Source organism: Eleutherodactylus coqui, chromosome 2 (assembly GCF_035609145.1).
Source record: "Eleutherodactylus coqui strain aEleCoq1 chromosome 2, aEleCoq1.hap1, whole genome shotgun sequence".
Lineage (NCBI taxonomy): Eukaryota > Metazoa > Chordata > Amphibia > Anura > Eleutherodactylidae > Eleutherodactylus > Eleutherodactylus coqui.
The window spans coordinates 173477433-173499099 of NC_089838.1; the positions used below are offsets into that span (position 1 = coordinate 173477433).

At 41.9% G+C, this 21667-nt stretch overlaps 1 protein-coding gene across 5 annotated transcripts in view; it reads right to left on the reverse strand.

Annotated features, from left to right (window-relative positions):
- PIK3CG (phosphatidylinositol-4,5-bisphosphate 3-kinase catalytic subunit gamma) overlaps nt 1-21667 on the reverse strand; it is a 55221-nt gene that overhangs the window by 11099 nt on the left and 22455 nt on the right. For all 5 annotated transcript variants that reach the window (XM_066591941.1, XM_066591943.1, XM_066591944.1 and 2 more), the window contains 3 exons: nt 8832-9057; nt 4127-4230; nt 1462-1608 (listed from right to left, as the gene is read on the reverse strand). In XM_066591941.1, coding sequence (XP_066448038.1) covers nt 1462-1608; nt 4127-4230; nt 8832-9057 — 477 coding nt within the window. The remainder of the gene's footprint in view (nt 1-1461; nt 1609-4126; nt 4231-8831; nt 9058-21667) is intronic.

Genomic DNA, 21667 nt, shown 5'->3' on the forward strand with positions numbered 1-21667 from the left:
GAACCTAAGCATTAGAAAGTACTAGAGCATGGATATCTTCTATGCCACCTAATGTCCTGCATGGCCATTGCTACGGCACATTTGGAAATGATCCTTAGGTTTACTATATTAACCTGCCCACCTGTAGATGACCCCAATTATGACAATTTATATAAAATCAGGCCCTTAACAGACCATTTCTGTGCCACGTTTGCCTTGGCATACATCACCAGGAAGTGCATTTCTATTGATGACTCACTAGTATGTTTTTTTAAGGTGAGGCGTGAATTCCGCCAGTATCTGTAGAGCAAGAGGCAATTTATGGCATGAAGATGTATAAGCTGTGAAAGAGTACATTAATATAAACCCACAAGTTTAGGATTTATGAAGTGAAGGCAGGGACAAAACAAGAGGTACCAAACAAACACCACGGACAGCAGTATTGTCCAACTCCCCGCCCTTCTCCTAATGGTAGCAGTACCATCCACTTCCCTCCCCTCTCTCCCACTGGCACAGCAGTATTGTCCACTTTCCAATCTCTCCCCATCTGGCAGCATTATCATCCATTTTCCCATCTCTCCCCCCAACTGGCAGCAGTATCGTCCACCTTCCCACCTCTATTCCCACTGGCAGCAACGTTGGTCCCCATCTTCCCCTCCCTGATGGGCAGCAGCACCTGTGATATTGCAGAGACGGCTTTATGGGCTCCTCTCATACCTTCTCTGCAGACAGTTGCTGAACCACAGAGTGAAGGACCTGTGATGATCAAGTAACTGATGTAATCACAGGTTCTTGTCCTAATCTAGCCCTTGGAAACTGCAGGGATTATACAGGGCTGGCATTACCAGTGCAGTGTGTGCCCTGAGATGACAGCCAGTCCACTGGGAATCTGCCCGACTGGCTAGATTACCATTCCAGGCCTGAGCTTACAACATCAGGCAGAAGCTTTATGTTGGAGTATGGCATGATTTCTCTTCTGTGAGATTTGCATAGAATCTGCAAAAAAATATCCTGATGACATGTGGGGTGCACAGAGGTATGGTATAGGCCCCACACCAAGTGCACTATTGCAGCTCCATATGAATCAGAGCTACAATACAAATATGTGCATAAGGTCTAGTTATTGGGTCATTGTAAAGATGTTGAAGATTATATTTATATCAAGTTCTTCTCTTCAACACTGTACATAGACAGGGGGTCTTGCACCAGTCACCCCACTGAAGCACATAATTGTGCCATGCGTGAGCTTTTCATTGAGACCAGATACAAAGGTTATAAAATACCCAAAAGCCATGCATGTAAAAATAATCAGCTATGGGAGAAGAAAAAGTTCTGCATGTGTGTCCTGGGTATCACAGAGACTGTTTTTAATGGGGATATGTATTAAAATAAGCATATTGTGATAACGAATATTCAGCAGTATGCAATTTTACAACACGACTGAGTCCATGTAGAATAACTGCTTGGTTACACAAATGTTACCTGTAAAATGAGCATATCTTGACGAAGGTCATCTCCATGCTTAAATATTATTCCTATGGTCTCATTTGACAATGCCGTTGTGTCAGCACATTTAAATTCCAGCCACAGTGGTTTCTTTTTTGAAGCCATTACTTTGCACTTTTCTACCTTTTGTACAAAAACATATTCATTATCACCAGATTCTTGTGTCTCATCATAATTAAATCTACTTTAAGCATTTTAATTACCATATCTGATATATAGCTGCGCACATCCACAGGATAAGGGATAACTTTAAAGTTTGTGAGTGTCTGACTGCTCATTGGGCCACCCATTGATCCCAATAGAAGGACATCTGCGCATCCTGAAGTGTGAACAATTGCACATGTACAACGCCGCTCAAGTCATTTCAATGGGACCACTGGAGATTGCCAAGAACATGAACTCTGCTATCTCCAGTTGACCCTTTGAAATAAACAAGATGTCAGTGCGCATGAGTGACTGTCACTGCCCTCACTTCAGAACCCCATTCTCAGGATTGGTGGGCACCACAGCAGTTGGACCCTAAGTGATCTGAAACTTATCCGCTATCCTGTTGATAGGGTTTAACTCACAGCCCCTTTAACAGAGAAACTGTAACAATACGATCCAGTGTTATAGTAATCTTAGCAAGAAGATGGATGCATTTTCCTACGATGTTATGTACATCTTGCCTATTATGAGACAGGCAATGAGAACTAAGCACTGGCATCTCAGAGAGCCAGCACCACATACGGGGAGCCACTCAGTTTTTCCATCTAGCACTGCCCAAAGCTGTCAGATTTATTTTCTTGTCTATGGTCAAGAAATTTGCAGTGCTAAATGGAGGTAAGTAGTAGAAAATAGTACTGTGGTGTGAGACAGTATGGGTACTAAACGTTTACCTTTTCCTTCCTCTGCTGACAGATTGCATAAATAAAATATCTGAATGGAATTTCATGAAATCATATATTTTTGTTACATTATTTTAAAGAAATATTTCCATCTACTTAATAGCAGTTCTGCTTCTCTCCAGGCTTGAGAGTTGGCAGGTAAACTATGCTCAGGGTATGGTCACACGCAGCGGAAAAGCTGCAGATTTTCTGCAGCAGTAAACTCAGTGGCAAATCTGCAACATTTCCGCAGCAGGAAAAACAGTCAAAATCCTTCATCATTGGCGTGGACTTTGACTCAAAATCAGCTGCCCCTCAATGCAGTGCACTAAGCAGCCCTCATATCCCTCACCCAGCAACCATTATGGATCCACAGCTAATTTTAAATCAAAATCCGCAACAATAGTGCAGATTTTGACTCTGTTTCGGTGTGGGCATACTGTGGAATTTTCTGTGAATATACCCTCAGGCTGTGTAGGATAGCCCAGTCTGGATACAAGTTTTCTAAACTCAATTCTGAAAAGTGTAAGACAGGTTTCCATTACTGGCAGCAAACAGAGATCTTGAACATTTTGGGGAATTGGAAAATTACTGAACTTTTCAATATGCAATGATTAAAGGGATTGGCACAAGATTAGAAAAGCAGAGCTGCTTTCTTCCAAAAAGAAAACCACAACCGTCCATGGGTTCTGTCTAGTAATGCACCACAGAACCAGTTGAGCTTCAATACCGGACAGCAAACATGGACAGGTGTGGGCTGCTTTCAGATGTTTCTTGAATACTGGATAACCCCTATATGATTTATATACTTCAGAAAACAAATGAAGAAATATGATCATACTGTATGCTAAAAGACAACCTGTCACCAGGTTCATGCTGAACAATCCACGGACAATATGAACTTGGGACAGGCACACAACTAAAAGGCTGTGTTATTTTGAAACATTGTGGCATTTCAGAAGAAACATACTTTAAAACAGAACGGTAGAGGCTGGCAACGAGGTTCCGCCCCATGATTAAGGCCGCCTGCAGACGGCCGGGTTGGATCCCGCTGCGAGAATTCTCACAGCGAGACGAGACCCGAGCCCCTGCAGGAATCAGCGTGGCACTCACCTCTCCCGCGGCTCCGGCTATTTGATGAGCCAGCTGCCAGCCAGCCAGTGCATGCACAGAACGTAGCCGTCAGCCCCGCACAGAAATAGAGCATGCCGCGATTTGTTTTCTGTGCGTGATTTCACGTGGACAAATCGCGTCCGTCTGCCTAGGATTGCATTTTCTAATGCAATCCTATGGCAGCGGCCACAGGCAGAAATTCTGTGGTAAATCCTGCCGCGGAATTTCTGCCCGTGTGCAGGGGGCCTAAGAGCCCAGTTCCATGACAATCTTCAAAGTATGTTTATTCTGAAATGCTATAGTGTTTCAGAACAACAAACATGCACCCCTTAAATGGATGTACCTGTCCATGGGTGGGACAGCATGAACTTGGTGCCAGGTTTTCTTTAACATAAAACCCCTCCTGCCTTCTCCTCCGGGTTATCAGCTGGGACTAACAGCTGACAACCTGACATGCTTCTGATTGATTGCAGAAGCTTTAAACTCCAGCCGTATTTTTACTATCGGCTGAGTTTAAAGCCCAGGACCAAGCAACATAAATTTACTGTGCTTGGTCCTTAATGGGTTAAATCAATGTGCAGAAGTATGATACACTTACATATTTGAATACACTCCATGTAAGATAATAATACATGCATACAAATAAAACAAATGTGACTTACAACCAGTGCTCCAGCTCTTAGTCCAGGATCATAGGGCACTCTAAAGCTCTCTGGTAGATAAGATCCCTGTAGTTTTTCAAGCTTTTGTCGTAGTTGTGTTATAACTAAGAAACAATAAGCACGATATGTATGATTGACACATGAGAAATTAGTAATTGAACAGATATATAGTATGTAGCCTTTGTATTAAAGTATAAATTCATTACAGTTATTGAATAACATACACCATGATACTCAACTCATGTGATCATAATTAAGCTTTAAAGTCCAGATAAGTGGATTGCATAAGCAGGAATCTGAGTGGTAAAATGCAGTGTGTCACGAAGGGCTCATATACACATTGCACATTACTGCTATGTAATACGGAGCTGCAGACTCACAGATTTCTATAGCGTTACATAACTTAATACAAAGGCATACAGAAATTTTTTTCTTGGTCCCTAGATGAATTCGACACGATAAAATAGTATGATGTATCATGTAGTTATTCTTCTAAATGCATTGTCTCTACAGGGTGATATATCTGGAATTCTCTGCCACGTGGGAGCCTATAGCTCTGTAGCACGGATCCACCAGGTTTCATGTGTGCATGATCAGTGTACTGTACACTATTTATAAGCCATAATGAGGATTGGAACCAACATGGAGAATAACTGTAATGGAATGTCTGCACCTCCTCCTTATCTTGGATCCACTCCTGGTTATGGCTTACTGATGCTGGTGCAAACTACTGAAAAAAAAGGTACCTTTGTGAAAACTGGCATAAAATAATTCAGCTATCCTATGGATTCTTGTCTATGGTGCAAGAAAGTGAGAACTGCACACAAATGATCTGCCACTGTGCAATGTACATTGGGAAATTGTATTGCACTTACATTAACACTGCTTTATACAGCCAATGAGCTACATAGTAACATAGTATGTTAGGCCAAAAGGAGACAATGTCCATCTAGTTCAGCCTGTTTCCACCCGCCCACCCTTGCTGATCCAGAGGAAGGCAAAAAAACCCCAAAACAACGAGGCAGAAGCCAATTTGGACCATGTGGGGGAAAAAATTCCTTCCCGACTGCATAATGGTAGTCAGAATGAACTGTCAGTCTTTTCATTTACAATTAATCCAGTTTTCCCTCATGTGTTTCTGATTTTTCTGGGCCAGGAAGGGTATCATTTCTCCTTAGGTAGAGCACCTAGAACAGTTGTGCTAGAGGCGGCACGCAGAACCTACCCTGCTGGCACGCATGCCGCGGACACTCACGACAGTAGTAAATATTGTAGTAGTTTTCACTACTACTGGTAGTGAGGTTAGTGTATCCCCTGCCGGTATTCACTCAGCGGTGCTGCTAACAGCGCTGATCCCAGGTGCACACCGTGACGTCAGTGTGCTCCCGGGATTCTCCTCCCCGGATGCCTCCTCCTTAGTTCTGTGAGAACAGAGGGGAAGAGGTGTCCGGACGCACACACTGACGTCACAGTGTGCTCCTTGGATCAGCGCCGCTAGCAGTGTCGAGCAGAAGAGCAGGGGCGCTTTGACGAGGAGCGGGTAAGTATAACGGTCTCAGGGGAGCGCTATTACTACTGGGGCTGATACAGGCGATACTATTAGTAAAAGTGTCTCCTATATCGGCCCCAGTAGTAATAGCATTATTACTGTGGCTGATGTGGGAGTCACTATTACTATTGGGGCTACTGTGGGCGCCATATTACTGCTGGGGCCGCTGTGGAGGTCACAATTACTACTGGGGCTGCTGTAGAGGTCACTATCACTACTGGGACAGCTGTAGAATCACTATTACTACTGGGGTCGCTGTAGAGGTCCCTATTACTACTGGGGCCGCTGTAGGGGTCACTATTACTACTGGGGCCGCTGTAGGGGTCACTATTACTACTGGGGCCGCTGTAGGGGTCACTATTACTACTGGGGCCGCTGTAGGGGTCACTATTACTACTGGGGCCGCTGTAGGGGTCACTATTACTACTGGGGCCGCTGTAGGGGTCACTATTACTACTGGGGCCGCTGTAGGGGTCACTATTACTACTGGGGCCGCTGTAGGGGTCACTATTACTACTGGGGCCGCTGTAGGGGTCACTATTACTACTGGGGCCGCTGTAGGGGTCACTATTACTACTGGGGCCGCTGTAGGGGTCACTATTACTACTGGGGCCGCTGTAGGGGTCACTATTACTACTCGGGCCGCTGTAGGGGTCACTATTACTACTGGGGCCGCTGTAGGGGTCACTATTACTACTGGGGCCGCTGTAGGGGGTCACTATTACTACTGGGGCCGCTGTAGGGGGTCACTATTACTACTGGGGCCGCTGTAGGGGGTCACTATTACTACTGGGGCTGCTGTAGGGGTCGCTATTACTACTGGGGCCGCTGGTGGGGGTCACCATTACTACTGAAGCTACTGTGGGGGGGTCACAATAATAATAATAATAATTTTTACTTATATAGTGCCAACATATTTCACATCACTTACTGCTGACACTGCTGTGGGGGTCCCTATTACTGCTGAAGCTGCTGTGGGGGTCACTTATACTACTGAGGCCACCGTGGGGGGGGGGGGTCACTATTAATACTGAGATTACTGTAGGGGTCACCATTACTACTGAGGCTACTATGGGAGGGTCATTATTACTACTGGGGCTACTGTGTGGGTCACTATTACTGCTGAGACCACTGTGGGGGTCACTATTACTGCTGAGAACACTGTGGGAGTCAATATTACTGCTGAGACCACTGTGGGGGTCACTATTACTGCTGAGAACACTGTGGGGGTCAATATTACTGCTGAGACCACTGTGGGGGTCAATATTACTGCTGAGACCACTGTGGGGGTCAATATTACTGCTGAGACCACTGTGGGGAACACTATTTCTACTGAAACTCGTGTGGTGCAAATATAATTGGCTATTTGTAGCCCTCCATTTTGTATCTTATTGTAATGCAAGCCTATATAAATGGCTATTTATGTTCCTTTATCCTCCATTTTGTATCTTAAATGTGAAATGCTATGAACACTCCTGTGAACTTTAAACCTGTTTGTTGTAGGCTTAGTTATCCAAAACAGTGTTAATTGAATTAACTACAGTTACAAAACAGTGTTAATTGAATCTACTACAATTACCAAAACAATGTTAATTGCATTAACTACAATTCAGTTTGTATAGGTTTTTTTTAACTCTGTCTATATACAATTTATCACCATGAATCTGTTGAGTCTTGTTAATCCTGTGATATCATCATCATTGTCTAGGGAATTGAGTTTTGTTGATTCTGAACCTTTCATCAATGAAGCTGGCTACTTCAGATGGTGGGGGTTCTCAGATTGATAACATCTTGGCTGCAAAGCTTGGAGCATATGGCAGATAACTAAAGGCCCATTTACACCAGCCGATGATCGCTTGAAAAAAAGAAAGAAAAAAAAAAAAAAGCTAATCTGTGATCGTTTTAGCGATAATTGGTGCGTGTAAATGTGCACCCATCATCCGCTTTTCGGGCACTGTTAGCTGATCGTTAAATTTAAGCTTACCTAAAAATCGTTGTTCACTTTTATCAGCAGTTCTCCACGGGGAGTGCTGATAACATTGTTTCCCGTGGAGAACAAAGGATCTGAGTGCAGATAATAGCCCTCGGGCTATTAACTGCATTCAGTGAAGGCTTCATTTACACACCTAATTGGTACTTAAGTAGCTGAGTTGCTACTTAATACTTTATGCAAAATGATCGCTCAAAGCTGTCACTCAAACTGTCGTTTGAGCGATCATCTGCTGGTGTAAATGGGCTTTAAGCAAGTTATGGTGTATAAAATAGGACACAAATTGTAATACAGTGGAAGCATTTTGGACCTGTGATGGGGAATGTCCTCTCACAGTGTTGTTCCCAAGAGTCCTCCTGTTTTCTAACTTTTCTCTGTTGCTTCTTCGTTTGATGCACAAAGCAGATAAGTATACCTAAGGCTCTCGGTGATGTGAGTATTAATGTAACCATTGTTTAAGTATTGTTTACCAAAACGTTTATGCAATATTACCTATTTTTATGTAAATTTTTTTTATTTGATCATTTATTCATTTGTATTAATAAATTGTGTTGTGTCAAACCACTTGTCCTTCTTTAAAGCCGTATCCGAACTTGTTGTTTTCCAGTTGGCAAAACATGTGGGGAACACTATTATTACTGAGGCAACTGTGGGGGACACCATTACTACTGAAACCACTGTTGGGATCACTATTACTGCTTAGGCCACTGTGGGGGTCACTATTACTACTGAGGTATGTTTACACATGGCAGAAATGCTGCAGAATGTCCTCAGCGGAAATTACTGTGGCAAATTCTGCAGCATTTCCGCATGCAAAAAGCAGTCAAAATCTGCACCCTGTCTATTTTGAAACAGCCCTGTTCTTTTTATAACAACAGAGGTAAAAATCATATGCTGTGATACGCCCCGCCTCCTGACATGTTGCCACTTTGCGATAAATAAGTGGGTTTTGTGTTGCAATTTGGGCACTTGGTCTCTAAAAGGTTCAACATCACTGACCTAGAAGGTGTGAAGAGATTTATAAACCAATCCATGCAAATAGGAAGACGGAACAATACCTCTGCAGCATCTGATAACCCAGCCGTTTATAACCTATATTACTAATATGCTATGCTTAAACTGTAAATTCTCCTTTATTGTTCACCATGTACATGCAGGCTATTTACCTTGTGAAGTTACATCATACTTTTCAGCAGAAACACTTTTGATCTCCATGGTAACTTTATGAAGAACTTCTGTGACTTGAACCTGCTTCATGAAATCATTTAATATTGAGGTGCCGCAGCCTCTAAGGTAGGCTTCCAAGATTACGGCAAACCGCTGCTGATAATGCATAGATTGTGCAATCTCACTTCTGAGAAACCAGAACAAGAAGTGGCCAATTCGTTTACTCTGCAAACAGAAGCAGATTAAAAATACAAACAGCTTATACAATGTAAATCACCAGTAAACTACGGAAACATTTTATGTGGGATTTTCTGCACTTGTGAAATTTCATTGCATGAATATATACTTATGTGTTTGCATACATGGCTGCAAAAGTTCTTATACGGTTCTCAAAGATTTAACCCATTAAAAATCAGCAACTTTATGGTTTTTCATTCTCGTTTTCTCCTCTCCTGCCCACTTTCATCATAATTTTTACAATTTTTCTTTTGACGTAGCCATATGAGGGCTTGTTTTTTGCAAGCGGAGTTGTATTTTTTAAATGGCATCATTTAAAATACCATATAATGTACTGAGAATCTAAAACATTTCTAAGTGGGTTAAAAACACAATTGTATCATTTTTTGTGAGGGGTGGGGCTATCTTGCTTTTAAGGCATTCAGGGTACAGTATTTATATAATCTTTATTATGTTTTACTACTTTTAAAAAATAAACTTATAAATGCTATTTGTCACCTATATTCTGACCCCCATAACTTTACTTTTCACTCAATGGGGCGGGCTGTAGTTTTTACTGGTACAATTACAGGGTACATACGACTTTTTAAATCACTTTTTATGTTGTTTTTTTCTCGGACAGGTGTGGCAGGGTGACAAAATAGCCTGCAATTCCTAACAGGTGTGGCTAGCTCTCAGCATGGCTGGCTGCAAGATCTGAGTATCACACTCTAGGTGTTAGGTGCACTGGTCAGACACAATCCTCTGCTTCTGTGTCTGGCAGGCATGGGTGTCGTCCTGCTCTCCCTGTTCACCAAACTTTCATTTATTCTCTTCCAGCACACCTAGGCTTAATTGCCTTTGGGCCTCCTGCTCAGCTGATGCATCTTTTCTAATCAGCGCCCTATATAGCTGCCCTGTACCTTTCAGTCAGTGCTGTTGTGTTGTTCTGTGATTCATGTCCATAACTCCAGGTTTAGCAGCTGCTCTGGTAGTTTCCTTGTTACCTTGCCTTATGCTCGTGTTCTGAGTCCTCCATTCGTGTATCCAGCTGTCTGTTATCCTCGTGAGTCTGCCTCTTTGTTTATCCTTGTCAGTCTGTACCTCCTTTATTCCTGTATGCTCGGTATTGTTCTGTCATTTGTTTTATAGTTGTTCTGTCCTGTCAGGGTTAGTCAACGCCTAAAGGAAGACCATGGGGTTTTCCCTATCGGGATGAGTGCTCAGCTTATAGGCAGGGCTTTCCCTCTCCTGGTTATTAGTTCAGGGCAAGATACCTTCCATAGTTTCCATCTGTATATGGGGTTCGTATACCCGGTATCTTACCTCCCACGCTGGGCTTGGCTGTCAACCGTGCTGAACTGGATCATCACCTACCTGGTAGGTTCACACACTGTCTCCACATCCACAGTCATTACACTAGGGACTGCTCTTCACTAAATTTCTAAGCTCATCCTGATACATCATACATCTATCTGCTGGGAGAACCACCATCACTTCAGTTTGGGACTGTCTGCTGACCCTAGAGAGTGTAATCTGCGTTCAGTCCACCTGTGTGCTCCATCTGCCTGGTAGTGGGGCTGCAGTGTAGACTGGCTGTGGAGCCAGAGGGAAATAGAATTGTTGCAGGAACCCTCTCTCCCACAATATCATCTGTAGTGTACTTGCTGGACCTGCCGTTAGAATCATACAATGGTAGACTTGGAAAGGACCTCCAAGGTCATCGAGTCCAACCTCTTGCTCAATGCAGGATTCACTTAATAATCCCAGAGAAATGTTTGTCCAGCCTCTGTTTGAAGACTTCTATTGAAGGAGAACTCACCACCTCCCGTGGCATAGAATCATAGATGATTATGTTCTCTCATCAGTACCTCTGGTTCCGCTCTCGGTCTTTCCTTTATGTTTTTTATCCTCACAGACTTTGAATTTGGAGCCAGGGAAACTCTGGGCATAAGGAAAATTGGCGATTTATATGAAAATAATTCTATATTACATTTTCCTACACTTTGTCAGCTCCTTGTTTTGTGAGCAATGAAGAAGATTCTAGCTGATTCTCAGAAGAATCCCTAGGGAGCGCTCGGCTCTACTGTATTCTAATTACCATATTTTTCGCTTTATACCATGCACTTTTCTTCCCTCCCCTAAAGTGGGGGGAAAAAAGTCAGTGTGTCTTATAAAACGCTAATGCCGAAATTCAAGATGGCTCTCATGATCAGGGGTTTGTTCTCACGATCAGCTAGGAGAGCAGTTCTCTTTCCTCTGCACTGCCGCTTGTACGTACCGTAATTGGTGGTAAAGGCCATCAGGAACTGCTGCTGCTCCCTCGCCTCCACCAATCAGTTTAACCTCTTCCTCCTATGAAGGACAGTACTGACAGTCCTTTCATTACTGTATTAGAAAACTACCTTAGTCTCCTGCTGCATCCAATTTTAGAAAGATGTAAAAGCAGAAAAGACTAGCATATAAAATCCCTTTTAAACTGGAGGTAGTAAAATATGCCAAAGAACACGGAAACAGAGCAGCTGAGAGACATTTTGGGCTGTTTCCAACTGAAAAAAAGATATCGGAATGGAGGAAATGGTAGGATGAGCTGCAAAAAGAAGATAAAGGTAAACACACTTTTCATTGGCGTACTCCAAAATGGCCACATATAGATGTGGAAATGAAAGAGTGGATCACACATCACAGGAACAATGAATCTTCAGTCTCTATGAAAATGATATTTCAAGCCAAGTGTCTTGTTGCAGAGAAAGGCATTGAGGACCTCACTGGATCCGCATCCTGGTACTACAGGTTCATGAGATGTTGCCTTGCCATGCGCACCAAAACTAGAATTGTGCAAAAAATGCCTAAAGAATATGAATCCAAGATTGTGTCTTTTCATAAAATTGTAATCGATGCCAGAAAGAAAAATGGCTTTGAAATAGGCCAGATTGGGAATATGGATGAAGTCCTGTTAAAGGGGTTGTCTCGCGGCAAACATCAAAATTTTACATTACCCTATTCCCCCTGTCACCCCCCTGGCATAAAATAGCAATTTAAAGCGGTTTTTAAACCGCTTGCTACTCACCGATCCGACGAAATATGGAGTTATAAAAATCTTCTCCCTAAGGACCCGCCGGTCCTTTCCCAGGGATGCACTGCGGTTTTCTCCCATGGTGCACCGCGGGTCTTCTCCCATGGTGCACCATGGGCTCTGTGCGTTCCATTGCCGATTCCAGCCTCCTGATTGGCTGGAATCGGCACACGTGATGGGGCGGAGCTACGATGATGACGCGGTGACCAGCTCTCCGGCACGAGCGGCCCCATTCAACAGGCAGAAGCACGGACTGCGCAAGCGCGTCTAAAAACACCAGAAGACATCAGAATTAGACGGATCCATGGCGACAGGGACGCTAGCAACGGAGCAGGTAAGTGAATAACTTCTGTATGGCTCATATTTAATGCACGATGTACATTACAAAGTGCATTAATATGGCCATACAGAAGTGCTGAACCCCACTTGCTTTCGCGAGACAACCCCTTTAACCTCCGATGTTCCATCGAACAGGACTGTTGATGTGAAAGCTGTAAAAATCGTCACCATGAAAACTCCAGGACATGAGAAAACTCATTACATGGGTTAGCCTGCTGTGCAGATGGCACCAAACTTCCACCAATGGTAATCTTCAAAAGAAAAAAAATGCCAAAAGAGGCAGTTTCAGGAGGAGTTATTGTCCATGTTCATGAGAAAGGATGGATGAAAGAGGAATGAAAATATTGGTCGAAAAAGTGTGGTCCAAATGCCCTGAAGGACTTCTGAAGAAACCTGCCCTACTATTACTTGACCAGTTTAGGGCACATATCAGTGAAAACACAAAAAAGATCTTTAAAGTGAAGCCCCATCTAGCTGTAATTCCTGGGGAACTTACTAGCCAGTTGCAACCATGCGAGAGAAGTGTAGCAAGTGGAGGTCTGCTAAGAATCATGACTTGACACCCAGTTGACAAATTAAAAGGCCCACTATCACTCAAGTTTGTCAGTGGGTGAAAACATTGTGGCAGGCTGTGAAGGATGAAACTGTTGTAGGATGCTTCAAAAAAATGTGGCATCCGTAATGCCTAGAACGGTTCGGAGATTGGTATCCTTTATGAAGATCCTGACATCAGTGATAGTGAGCTACTGAGCTTGATAAGTTCCAATAATAGCGAAGAGTTTCTGGGGTTTCCTGATGACTAGAGGGTGTATTTTTCTGAGATAAAAATCTCTCTTTATCTGTTAATTACAGCAATAATAGTTCCTAATGCTGTTGTTGACTGCTGTCCATGTTTACATATTATTCTGTTACTTTATGAAGTATTTTAGCCCACTTTTTATTGTGGTCCCCTCTACCTTCTCATATAAAGGGATACTGGCCACGTATTAGCTTCATTAGATACAATAATATGGAAAAAAACCGTATATCTGATGCAAATTGGACGTTAGTGCTCTTTACTCAAATATTCCACATGATTTAGGTGTGAGAGCAGTCAAAAATTCTTTAAAAGATGATCCTCTAATGCCGAGACAACAAAAAAAATTTTATTTTAGAAGCTATTTTATTCATCTTAAAAAATAATTATTTCTTATATGAAAAAAGGTTTTATATTAAAAAGAACGGAACTGCGATGGGCACCAAATTAACGTCAAGCTACATGGATTTATTTATGGGGTATTTTGAAGGTAAATTTATGATAAACCCACATATTGTATTTTACAAACATTTTATTGATGACATGCTTTTACTTTTGGATGGTGAAATGGAAGATCTCCAGTCTTTTATTAGTAATATTAATAGGAATTACTATAATCTAGAGTTTACAGGAAACATCAGTAGGACCCATATAGTATTTTTAGATCTGAAACTATCTACAGTGGATGGTAAAATTCAAACTAGGACTCATTTAAAGAAAAAAAAATTGCGAACAGCTATCTAAACTTTTCAAGAAGCCACGAAAATTGCTGGAAAAGAAATATCCTATTTGGCCAATTTAAAAGGATAAGGAGGAATTGTTCCACAATGATGATGATTATCCATTCAGTCACATCCGGCCTTCGGTCACTCTATGGATCAATGTTCTCCTTGAGTTTGTGTCATTCACTGCTCCTATCAGTTCCGCGATTGACATTTTCATTGTGGCCTTGATACTAGCCATCTTGTTCATTGTCGTCCTGATCTTCTTTCCACTGACTTTGCCAAGCATCAATACTGTTTCCAGTGACTTAGAGTGCATCACGTGGCCAAAAAAAAAAAGTCACTCTTTGCTGATTTTGCCCTCTAGTGATATTTTTGGTTTGACGCGATATAACACTATCTTTTTCGTTGTCATAGCAGTCCAAGGTATCCATAGCATTCTCATCCAGCAACTTTGTTTAAACGCATGAATTTTCCTTCTGTCTGTTTTCCTGATCGTCCAACTTTCACAACCATACATAGTTATGGGAAAGACTATTGTAATGACCACTCTGATTTTTGTTGCAATGCTAAGATCCTTGATTTTCTAGATCTTTTCGATTCCTTGCATTGCAATCCTACCAAGTGTAATACATCTATTGATCTCAGGTCCAGTTTGCCCGTCGCAATCGATTTTGGATCCAAGAAAGATGAAATCTTGGATCAACTCGACTTCTTCATTGTTAATTTCCAAAATAGGGATGTTCAAAGAAAAATCTGATACAGTGAGAAGATGAATTTTAGAAAAAGGATTTCCATCTATGCTTGTAGATTCGGCCTACAGAAAAGCACTAGTGGAAGTGAGACCTCAAATTTAAAAAGAAAACATAGTTCATAAAAATAGAAATAAACAGTTTACCAATAAAATTTCTTTTATCACAAAGTTTAGTTCTCAAAATATATTTATTAAAAACATTTTGAGAAAACATAGGAATCCCTACCTAAAAGGAGAGACTCAGGAGAACCCGAGGGTTTTTTCCGAAAAAACAAAACTCTTAAGAACATTCTAGCACCTTCGTGTCCCTTCAAGAAATAAAAAGATAAAAAAGAAAAAAAAAGAGAAGACGGGGTATATAAGTGTGGTCACAGTCGGTGTAAGTGTTGTCCACACATACAAAATGGAGATTCTGACTTAATCAGAATCAGAAACTATTAAAATAAGACAACCGCTAGATTGTGGCTTGGAGTACGTCATGTACCTTATGGAATGCCCTTGCGGACTTAGATATGTAGAACGGACATCAATTCCCTACGATCTCGCCCTAATAAGCACAGGTTTAATATTGTAAGAAGCTATACAAAACATAGTGTATCACGGCATTTCTCTGAGCAACATGATAAAAATATCTCCGGCCTCTGTCTAACCCCGCTTGAAAGTTTAGGTTCCAGATGTTTCTCATGACTGAGAGCCAGAGAAATGTTCTGGATTTTTAGACTGGACATTTAAAAACCCAAATGGCTTGAACAAAATATTATTAAAAAAATCTAGAAAGAATAATAGACTCCCCCTCCTTCTCTTTTACAAAACCCCCCTATTCATTTATGGTGCTTTTTCTGATATTTTATATATTAGATTTGATTAGTCAGCACGTTTATATATACTTTGTATTTTATGAAGCTGATTGAGGGCTCCCTCACACAGGGCGTTTTGTACAGCGTTTAGCACTGCCTTTTTAGCCCAGCACTAAACGCTGTACAAGGCTCCCATTCATTTTAATTATGGCTGCTCACACAGCTCTGAAAATGCAGTGCCTTCCAACGCTGCGCTTTGACAGTGAAGCATGTTCTATTTTTGGGCGTTTTCAGCCCTGCGTTGCCCATTGAAATGAATGGGCAGCGGTTTCAGCACTGCCGAAAACGCGGCAACACCTGGTGCCGCGTTTTTGGCAGCGTTAACCGCTCACCGATTTTCGGGGGAAGGGCTTGCAATAGAAGCCCTATCCCGAAAATCAGTGCCAGCTAGGCTAGATAGAGAAAAAAAGAAAGTAATACTCACCTAGCCGCTGCGGTCCGGGTCGGGGCCGCTGGTCTCTGCCGCTGATCCGGGCTTCCCCTGCACTCACAAGTCTATTGCCGTAGGCCAGGTTTGAGAACCCCGCCTCCAGCAATAGAGTGCTGTGATTGGTTGTCGGCGCTGGCTCGATGCCCAATCACAGCCCTTCATTGACTGTCTCAGCCAATCAGCGCCGGCAAGAGTTTCCCCTCTTTCCCCCGCCCCTCCCCAGCTTTTTTTTCCCTTTCCTTCTCTTACTCTCCCTCCCCTCCCCTTTCAGGCAGACCAACACAGCATTTTTACAGATGAACATTTATTCATTATTAATATTGCTGCACCAGTGTTCATTTCATTAATGTCTTGTGTCATTAAAGTTTGTTGATCTCTTGAGATCATATGGGACGTTATCTACCTTTCAGTGGAACACACCTTGCATTCCAAACCGTGGCCATTTTGGGCTCAGAAAGCCATGCAAGATGAGAGCATGACGTCACCCAGGTGCCCGGCACTCCAGCCGGTGGGGACTGCAGCACCATCCTGCTATTGGCGAGTTTGTCGTCCTTAGGACTACAAATTCTGTGCATATTTTCACTACTGTAGGCTTAATAAAGGTGTTATTATACGCCAAAACGCGTTGGAATCTTGACAGTATATGCTGTACATTGGGCTGACGACCTCTTTATCTGGCTGTTTGCTGTACTTGTCATCCACCACTGGTTTGGTGTGCCTGCCTGTACCTGCTTCCTGTTGTATATCTGGCTTTTTATTCATTATATGAGCCATCCACTGCATGTGTTCAATTAAAGAAACCCTTTGAAGGAATTTTCAAAGCTTTCCTGGATTCATGGGAGGCAGGCATTCCTCTCTGGTACAGAGTTTAAAGGGATCTCTCTGTACCAGAGACGAATGCCCGCCTCCGATGAAGGAAGAATGGGAATCATATAAAGAGACCAGGATGGATGAACACAGAACATGCAAACATGTTAAAAACAAAGAAAAATATGTTTATCAAATGAAAAGGAGGGGGGAATATCTAAAGAAGAATATAATGCGGTCTGCAGAAACTGTAGGTCAAGTGTCAGAAAACCTAAAGCTGATAATGAATTGATGCTTGCAACAGATGCCAAAAGCAATAAAAAAGGATTTTGAGGGTATGTTAAAAGCAAAAGAAAAGTCAAAAATGCTATTGGATGCTTACAAGATAAAAATGGTGAATTGGTTAAGAATGATGTTGAGAAGGCCAAACTTTTAAATTCCTATTTTTTATCTGTTTTCTCTCAGAAAGTAGATGGAACTTCAACTGATCTTCCCTGTGCTATTGAGGGAACAAAAGAATGCAGGCTATTTATAAGCAGAGAAATGGTGAGGGAACACGTAGCTAACTTAAATGAATTCAAGTCTCAAGGTCAAGATGAATTACATCCTAGGATACTAAAGGAAGCAGCAGATGTAATTGCTGAACCACTCGCCATAATCTTTGAAAATTCTTGGAGAACAGGAGAAATCCCACAAGATTGGAAAAGAGAAAATGTTGTCCCTATCTTCAAAAAAAAAAAGGGAAAAAGATCCAGGAAACTACAGGCCTGTGAGCCTGACTTCTATACCAGGAAAGATCTTTGAACAAATTATTAAACAGCAAATATGCAAGTACTTTGATAAAAATGGAGTAATTAACCAGAGCCAGCATGGGTTTGTAACAAACAAGTCATGCCAGACTAATCTAATTTCCTTCTATGACAGAATCACCAATTGGGTTAATCAGGAAAATGCAGTGGATATAGTATATCTTGACTTTAGTAAAGCATTTGACAAAGTATCTCTTACCATACTTATTGAAAAAAATGACCAAATATGGGATTGACAAGGCAACTGTTAGATGGATTCACAAGTGTCTGAGTGATCGTACTCAGAGTGGTCATAAATGGCTGTACATCCAAATAGAAGAATTTATCAAGTGGGGTACCACAAGACTCTTTCCTAGGCCCAGTGTTCAACATTTTTTAAAATGATCTGGAGGAGTGAATTGATGGGAAACTAATCAAATTTGCCGACGACACAAAGCTTGGAGGGATAGCTAACACTACAGAAGAGAGAGTATTCAAAAAGATCTAGAAAAGATTAAACAATGGGCGGCGACTAACAGAATGGTATGTAACAAAGAGAAATGCAAAGTCCTACATCTAGGCAAGAAAAATGAAAAAAGCACATCCAGAATGTGAGGAATTGGGCTAAACAGCAGCACATGTGAAAAAGACGGGTATACTAATAGATCATAGACTGAACATGAGTCAGTGTGATGCAGCAGCCAAAAAGGCAAACACAATTCTGGGCTGTATTAAGAGAAGCATAAAGTCTAAATCACGTGAGGTAATTATCCCCCTCTACTCTTCCTTAGTGAGACCTCATCTGGAATACTGTGTCCAGTTCTGGGCACCCCACTTTAAAAAAAAAAAACATAGACAAACTGGAGCAAGTTCAGAGAAGAGTTACCAAGATGGTGAGCGGTCTGCAAATCATGTCCTATGAGGAACAGTTAAAAGATCTGGGAATGTTTAGCTTGCAAAAAAGAAGGCTGAGAGGAGACTTAATAGCGGTCTACAAATATCTGAAGGGCTGTCACAGTGCAGAGGGAGCAGTCCTATTCTCATTTGCACAAGGAAAGACTAGAAGCAATGGGATGAAACTGAAAGGGAGGAGACACAAATTAGATATTAGAAAAAACTTTCTGACAGCGAGGGTGATCAATGAGTGGAACAGGTTACCACGGGAGGTTGGCGAGTTCCCCTTCAATAGAAGTGTTCAAACAAAGGCTGGACAAATATCTGTCTGGGATGATTTAGTGATCCTGCACTAAGCGGGGGTTGGACCCGATGACCCTGGAAGTCCCTCCCAACTCTACCATTCTGTGATCTATTCATAAATAGTTGCACATAAGTGCAAAAAAAGTGATATCAGCGCTACTTATAGTTATCACAGGAATCCCAAAAAGTGATAATAATCAAAAGAATTCTTTATTTGGACACAAAGGTCCTAGGTGCAACGCGTTTCGTCTTTAAAAAGACTTTGTCAAGCACAAAAATGAATATGACCATGGTGGGTCCTATTTTACAATAAGACCCACAATATCAGCTGCTCTCCGGACCGAGCCCCCTCTGGATTGGTGAAGCATTTACTGATACTGTTGCAGTGGATATATACAGGAGTATATATATATATATATAATTACAAGCATACTTGGATATGGAGGTGATAGTGGGGTCCTGACAGACCTCACTATTCACCGGGTAAGTCCCATTGATTTTATACTCCGTTGTGCACACTGTGTATTGGACTCCGTCTGGAGCACCCTCCTAATACCATTATCTTCTATTCTGTGATCTATGATTTTATGATTCTATGGAACCCCCCACCTCCAAAGTAAGTTTATATATATACATATATATATATATATATATATATACATATATACACATATACACACACACACACACACACACACACACACACTTTATGATCTCTGAACATCCCTAACCGCATGAAGGTCTCTTAACCTATTGTCACATAGCCCACTTTTTAGTTAAAAATATATTTTTCCTATTTTTACATTTGGTGGTTGCGTGGTGTGATACTTTGAACTGCAGCAATGCTGACTAGGTTGCAGTCTCCTTGCTTTCACACTATCTACGAACCCACGGATGTGCTGAAATGAGATTAAAGGGTTTGGGGGGCGGGGGGGGGGGGGGACAGAGTATTAATTGGACAGTGGGTTGTTAGGTCAGTAGCTCCATAGATCTATAGCTCTGTCCTGGATATGTTGGACACCTATATGAGAGGTAGGTTGATAAGCTCCACAGTCCCAATATGCAGTGGGATGGGACAGCATTTTTGCAGCACTTCCAGCAAAAATGTTATTCAGTGATGCAATACAGTCAGCCGTAGGTTTGTTTTTAGGGTTGTGTCTGCAAAATAACTTGAAGCTGGACTGTACTGCACAAAGTATGTTAATGTTGATGAATAGTATCTTTAAATGTGACAGAGCTAATACTTCATGAGCTTTGACATAGCAATTCAACGTTGAAAGCAAATGCAGAAAAGAGTTATTTGAATCTGCTGTGGTGCTTTATATAGATAACATTCCAATCATTCAGCATTTTGGGGCGTTGGTTACTCTTCAAACTAAGACCTCATGTCCACAGGTATGCGCGGATTCCAAGTGCAGAATCCCGCAGCGGATTCCAACCGTGCCCGCAGCAAACGACATTTTCTCACCTGTCCGTTGCGGTGTGGGTCTTCTTCTCGGCTGGATCTTCTCCTTCCCGGCTGGAACTTTTCTTCTGCACTGCTGAGTGTGCGAGCGAGCCGGGCGGCGTGCCGCACGCACGCATGTGCAGTGCATTTTTTTTGCAGTCTCCTGCTTTCCTATGGCACATCCGCTATGGGTGTGCCGTGGCTTGGACGGCTTCCATTAAGTTCAATGGCAGCCGTCCGTGCGGGAATCCACAGAAAATGGCGCATGCTGCAAATTTTTATCCTGCGCGTGCGATCCGCGCGTCGGGATAAAATTACATCTGCAGGTATTAAATTACCTGCGGATGCCCAATGATTGTCTATGGGCACATTGAACTGTGGATCGTCCACGCGGGTGACCCGCAAGGATTACGCAATTCAATTTTGCCCGTGGATATGAGGCCTATGTTCGTTTGTTTATACATGCAGATAAATTCTTCGCTATTGCATTCGCAAATGCGTTCACATATTGTGCAGTCCTTCACATTTACTGTACCAGTGAATGACTAAATGATCATTGTTCACATACAATAACATGCGAATGAGCGAACGAATTTTATGCCTGCATAAAACGAACAAGTAGCCAATGAATTCTCGTTTGTCGTTCAATTGTTGGCCGCATTTACACTGAATGATTGTTCAAATTTGTATGATCCAACGATTGTTTGAACGATAATTGTTCTGTATACAAGGGCCCTAAGTTCGGACTGTGTATACTGTGAATTTAGCTGCATGTAGAACACTGCACATGACTCTAGTAGAGGACGGTTTGAATGAAAAGAAAGATTTTGATTTTGTTTTTCTTTTGCAGAAACAGGGAGTGTTAGCAACATGAGTTCATTTTTTATATTTGGTATTGTGTACATATTTTTGGTGTTTTTACTATACATAGGCAAGAACTAATATTTTTCTAATTTGCAGGACTAATAAAGATAACTTGAAATGTGATCACTGCATAAAAGCTAGGATATAAATTTATTTCAGCGCTGACCATTTTTATCCACAAAAATAGCTAGAATAAATAGTGTTTTTATTTGATTATGAAAAATGCACATTTGTTCTTTTTTGGTGACTTTCACTTTTGTGAAATCTAGTGAAAAATCTATTTTTGTGACTTGTTTTGGTGCTTATAGTAAATGCATATTTTGGTTTATGTGTGAAGACAAAGGTATGACTGACCCGCGTTTGTTTCTTTGTCCGTTATGCGTCATCTGTCTGCATGTTATATGGTTACTGTGTAGCATTGACCAGCTGAACAAAGACTTAGAGAAGCACTTGGCCAGACCACAGGGGGTGGAACTAGGTGATGAAAGGGGGGGGGGGGGCATATGTAGTATTTCTTAGATAGAACAGACTTTTGCTCCTCC